Source organism: Plutella xylostella, chromosome 17 (assembly GCF_932276165.1).
Source record: "Plutella xylostella chromosome 17, ilPluXylo3.1, whole genome shotgun sequence".
NCBI classification, from domain to species: domain Eukaryota; kingdom Metazoa; phylum Arthropoda; class Insecta; order Lepidoptera; family Plutellidae; genus Plutella; species Plutella xylostella.
The window spans coordinates 4,664,993-4,670,992 of record NC_063997.1 but is presented as its reverse complement, the minus strand read 5'-3'; the positions used below and the strand labels follow the sequence as shown (position 1 = coordinate 4,670,992).

Sequence of the window (6,000 nt, the reverse complement as noted above, 5' to 3'; positions counted from 1 at the left end):
CACAGTTTCTATATGGTAATGTTGGTCACCAACACAGCGTCTATCTGAAGACGTCGCGCAGCCCCCGCAGCAGCGCGGCGGTGAGCGGGTGCGCCTCCGAGTAGCCCGCCGAGCGGAGGTGGTGCGACACGCTCGATATACACTGTAACACACAAGTTAATAATGTTATAAATGTGAAAATAAGACCATATTGTATGGCGTATAAAAAAATATAGAAAAACGTTTAGAAAAAATATGGCAGAAGGCCGCTTGCGCAGACGATGTAGGTACTGTTAGCCGGGGACTTTTGTCCCTTCGGTAAAACTACACAAAGGCCCAAAAGTACCCCGTTATTTATAAAAGACTAGCTGTTCCCGCGCGCTTCGCTTCGCCTTAAAAAGTTTTCCCGTGGGAATTCCGGGATAAAAAGTAGCCTATGTTCTTTCCCAGGGTCTAGACCGTATGTGACCGTTCAGTAGTTTTGGCGTGAAAGAGTAACAGACAGACAGACAGACAGACACAGTTACTTTCGCATTTATAATATTAGTTAGGATTTAGAGGAAAGTAGTCCCGGGGACAAACGTCTGTCATCTGCGCAGGCTTATACATAGACTTATTTTTATATTGCCCTATTATTTAAGTAATAGACTAAAACAACCATCACCACAACAAAATTACCTTCTCCAAATACGTGACACCGGCCTGCGGACACACATCAGCGGCCATGCGCACGCTGAACTCGGTCCGGTCGCCGTCCACGCTCGCCCGCAGCTCGCGCAGGAAGCCCGGAAGTGAGTCTACTGTCAGGTCCGGGACTAGCTTTACGCTCAGCTGGAAGCCCGCTTCGGAGCCGTCCTCGGTTGTTTCTACGCGGATGCATCTGGGAATAAGATATGGGTATATGTTTATTAAATATATTATATTAATATGCTAATAGATCGCTTTTAGCGATAAGGCCGCCTATTGCTTTAACTCCACTGTATAAATTGTTATTTGTGTTATTTTTAGTCAATAAAGTAGTATTCTATTCTATTCTATTCTATTCTAATTTCAAAATTACGGTCCATTTTATCACATACTACCATTGTATACATTGTATACTGCGCATTTTTGGGAATGTTTATGTTGGTCTATAGTTTTATTTCTAGCATACAAAGTGGCGCCCAGCGGAAACTCAAAGTTGAGGACAGTAGTGTAATAGTTTGCAAAAACGAAAACCAAGCTATTTTCGTTTTTGCAAACTATTACACTACTGTCCTCAACTTAAATGCTAGGTGACGAGGCCGCGGAAGGGCACCCAAGCTACCTACATCACACTCTCTCCTATCGAACATTAGGAAGGAAACAACTATATTTTACGATGCATAACCGCTTACCTATACTGCGAGGCGGTGCGGCCAGTAGGCCAGTGCTGTGAGGTTGAAGAACGGCACTCTCGGCCTCTCTAGCGCTCGCTGCAGCGCCGCCTACGTTACATTCTCTCCTACAAAACACATGTAAGTGGGCTAGATACAATGACTCACCTTTACTGCGACGCCGTACGCCCCGTAGGCCAATGCTGCGAGGTGATGAGCCCTAGGAACGGCACCCGCGGCCTCTCGAGCGCGCGCTGTAAGGCCGCTTGCGTGCGCTACGTCACACTCTCTCCTACAAAACACATACGAGTGGGCTATATACGATGTCACTCACCTATACTGCGAGGCGGTGCGCCCAGTAGGCCAGTGCTGCGACGTGATCAGCCCTAGGAACGGCACTCTGGGCCTCTCCAGCGCGCGCTGCAGCGCCGTTTGCGTGCGCTACGTCACATTCTTACGTACGAAACACCTGTGAGTGGGAGGAAGACAGCTATACAGCCACTCACCTATACTGCGAAGCCGTGCGCCCAGTAGGCCAGTGCTGCGAGGTAATCAGCCCTAGGAACGGCACTCTGGGCCTCTCTAACGCTCGCTGTAGCGCCGCCTGAGTGCGCAGGTCGCGCGCGGAGGGCGCCGGCGGGAAGGCGGGGTGCGAGTGGTGCCAGCCGAGCGGGGTGTGCCCGAGAGATAGGAGGTGCTCGCTGGCTAGCGCTTGCGATACTGGAACGAATAGTGGTTTGTTATGAATGGAGGAAAAAATTACACAGATGCACAGTATATACATAGGTGTTGAAAAAGTGGTAGTTACAGCATGCCAAAGGGCGACTGAGTTCTTCATTTTGAATTAATTCGGCTTACTATACTACTTTTGCATAAGATACAAATTTACAACCTTACATTAATATCTTTTATCTAAACTGTCCAACCAGGATTTGAGTCCAGTATTGCATCTAAAGGTTTTTGGGGAGGAGCAGATGAATGTGAGATGATTAATGATTAAATCACTAAAGTCATTCACCCCTTTTTCTCACTTCCTCCAAAAAAGGATTATTTTGTAATCTCTATGCTTGGCAAGGGCAGCCTTAGATAGATAGATGATAGAATACACTTTGTTTGTACACCAACAAATAATAATAAGATTAAAAAATTGCAACTTTATTAGGTGAAGGTAAATTACCCGGATCCATATCACAGTGCGTCTTCCCGGCGGCGGCGGCGGCGGGGCGGTAGGCGCGCAGCGTCACCACCCCCGCCCCCGCCTCGCCCCCCAGCAGCCCCATCACCTCGGCGCGCGAGCCGTGAGCTTGCACGTCCATGCTGATGAGGGTCGACACGTAGAGGCGGACTTCGTAGGGAGCCTGGAACGGGAGATGTTATATTTGAATACATAGAAGATAAAAGAGTGACTTGAAACAGAAAATTGACATCAGAGCGGCGGCGTATCTTGGGGTAAAGGAGGAAAGGACTGGACGGTTATATCGAAATTTCATGCAATTAAGTATAGAACATGTCTTTTCAGTTTGAAGTTGAAGTAAAATACCTGGAGTTCCGCCTGGACTGTAAACAGACCTGGAAAACACACATCCAACAAAAACGACATCAGTTGAATGATAAATATTCAAATGTAACATTCTTGGGCAGACAGTCTTGTCAAAATGTAGAAACAACATTAAAATATGGACCAAACGGGCCGTATGGTCCAAAAACACTAATTGATTACTAAGCATTTGATGTGTTATGCTTATACATCAACAGGTCAAAGTACTTGTAGGTTCATCTTATTAACTGTTCATAAAAACACACACACAATCTTTAAATTACAACAATTACACTACCCCAAATAGGCCTTCTCCAAGCCTGTAGAGTCATTACCGTGATCTCCACACTTAGCAGCTGTGGTATCACACAACACAAATATTTAACACCAAAGACCCGACAACCAATACCTCCCCTGATCAGATGCCTCAACCCAAGACCCTCAGCACAAGATATCAATAACAAACCCCCACTAACCGGTCGATCAGCGTTGTACATCCGGCACTGTATGAGGCTGACGGGCGCGGCGCGCGGCGGCTTGCGCGGCTGTCGCGGCTCGGCGCCCACCGCCACCAGGTCGCCGCCCGCCGTGTGCATTATTGTGTAGCCGCCCTCGCCGTCCTGGGAAAGGGGAAGTGAGTATGTGAGGGGTTAATAAGAATTATGCAGGGAACTTCAATTATGCTGGATTATGGGGAAGTGAGTAGTGGGTTGATAAGAATTATGCAGATTCAATTACGCTGGTAATTATGTGCCTTATGTGCCTAAGCACAAGTAGATAAAATTAAGTACTATAGGTATGTATGAGTTATTTAAAATGTAAAATGTGTAACAGTGCATTCTGCAACCACAAGGGAAGGAAAATATTATAAGGAAATCTGTACATCTAGAATCTAGATTGTTATCTTGGTCAGATACATATACATAGATCAGAGAAAATTTAAATAAAATTGACCCAAATGCCTTGAATTTTATGTCGTTGTTTCTTACCAAATTTATTTTCTTCTGCCTCCTACTAGGCATAGGTTCAAACTTGCTTAAAGGCACAGCAATTGGGGCCTCATCAGGAGGCTTTGTGGCCCGCAGTGGAGGCTCCGTGGTAGACTTGCAGGGCCCACTACTGTCATTGTCACTATCCACATCAATGTCTATTTCACCTTCAGATTCAGAGTCAGTTTTCTTCTCAATTTTTATCTGAAATTATGAGAACATGTTTTTTTTTATGGAGGTTATCTTATACTATTGCACCTTTATCATAAAAATTTAGTGCATTCAATTTAAGCTTCACCTTGCCTTCAAATGTGTTAACATATTAATTCCTGGATAAAAAGTAGCCTATGTAATTAATAAAGGATGTTGGCTTCCTGCAAATCCTGCATACCAAATTTATATAAATCCACTGAGATCTATATGTGACAGAGTAACAAAATATATCCTTACAAACAGAATTAAATTGATTTAAAACTACAAGAAATACATACCACTTGTTCTCCTTCAGACACGGGCAGAGCTTGTCCAGAGCTGAACACTATCTGTAACTTAGGACTCTTGCTATCTTCAGATAAATTAGAGTCCTTTCTCTGCCTGTTTAAAGGAGATTTCTTGTTATCCTTACTCCTGTTACGGGGCTTAGTCACCCCTCCACTGTCATAGTTGTGAGTTGAGTGTTTTCTACGGTGGTTGCCAATCTTCTGTGCAACCTTTGGCTTCAGTTTTGGATCACTTTTCTTATTCCCTACCAATCTCTTACTGATAATTCCCTTATTGTCCCCATCTAGAATCTCAACAGACTCTGTGGAACCTATGATCAGGTCATCATCATAGAATATTTCTGATGGGTTGATGAGAATGCTAGTGGTGACTTTCTTGATATCCAGCAGAACCTCCGGCTTTAGCAAACTATTTATTGACCTGTTGATGTTCTTTTTGCTGGGGAGCACAATTGTGGGGGAGCCGGTGGTGACCATCTCAATGATATCGTGCAGGTCTGCTGTGTCGTCTGCAACTATCTCCTCCTGCACCACGGCAGGTATATCTTCCTGTTCCTCATGGGCCTTGTCCAGTCCCAAGTGGGGAGTATCTAAATGAACTCCATGCTCTGCTTCTATAAGAGCTTGTATTTCTGCTTCTGATTTTGTTTTTAATGTCTGAGATATCTTCTTAACATCTCTCCCGTATTTAGACTGTAAATTAAATAATAATTTTTAAATAAAATTGTTCATAGAAACATGTAACAGATTACATAATATTAAATCTTACCATCTCTCTATTTAAGAGTAATCTTTCTTGTTTATTCCATGTTGTATGAGTATTCATTGAATGACTGGACTTTCTACTTCTACTATTTCCCGAGAGGATCCTTGATGGCCTGCAGAAATACAATAAATAGATGAATAGGTATTAGAGGTAAAAAAAGTTTATCTGGCCTGGTAAATAAATATAACCCAGAATCTTACCCTGAAGAAGTATTTGACTCGTGTCTGTTATCATACCAGTTGGACTCGGTAGAGTCTAGGAGCCACTGGGGGTGAACTGTATCCTCATTCTCTGATGATGGGCTGGAAAAGATTCTCATTTTCAAAATCACTTACAAAGTGTCTAATTAAAGTAACTACCAATAAGTTATCTATTAATCAATAATAGCCTAATACCTAAATAAATAAATCTTCAAAATAGGGTCAGTGGTCGTAAATGTCAACAATGAAACGATATGGAAACGACATCAAAATTGAATACAAAACAAACGTTTTTAAACAATACAATGTATATCTAGCCGCTTAAAACTTAAATCATGGAAGTCTAATAAATTAAAATAACTTACATTCCTTGATTGTTTTGAGCTAAACAAGAATTGAAGGAAAAATCGCCTAAAATATCAATTTCATCTTCATCGGCCATATTTGTTTTTGTTTTGTTTTTATATTTTTTTAAGACGGAACTACAAAAGCCAACTAAGGAGACCAAGTACAGTGGACAGTGCAGTGGTGAGTCAAAATATAGATTGGGAGACCGATCTCTGTACCTCGAAAGCCACGTCCACGACGCTGTCGCCAGCGGGCGGAGCAGCGCCACGCACTTGTATTATTTACTCTATGGCATGGTTTACTTACAAATCTCCGCCATAGAGTGC

The 6,000-nt window shown here is 43.2% G+C and overlaps 1 protein-coding gene across 1 annotated transcript; it reads right to left on the bottom strand.

The window, feature by feature from the left end:
- On the bottom strand, nucleotides 1-5,810 carry LOC105395558. Its single transcript, XM_038108994.2, has 10 exons — nucleotides 5,692-5,810; nucleotides 5,327-5,428; nucleotides 5,130-5,238; nucleotides 4,352-5,053; nucleotides 3,861-4,064; nucleotides 3,348-3,491; nucleotides 2,512-2,692; nucleotides 1,841-2,054; nucleotides 658-859; nucleotides 1-142 (listed from the first exon to the last, which is right to left on the bottom strand). The coding sequence occupies exons 1-10, from the start codon at nucleotides 5,766-5,768 to the stop codon at nucleotides 41-43; spliced, it is 2,037 nt and encodes a 678-aa protein (XP_037964922.2). The 5' UTR covers nucleotides 5,769-5,810; the 3' UTR covers nucleotides 1-40.
- Between the last annotated feature and the right edge of the window lie 190 nt (nucleotides 5,811-6,000).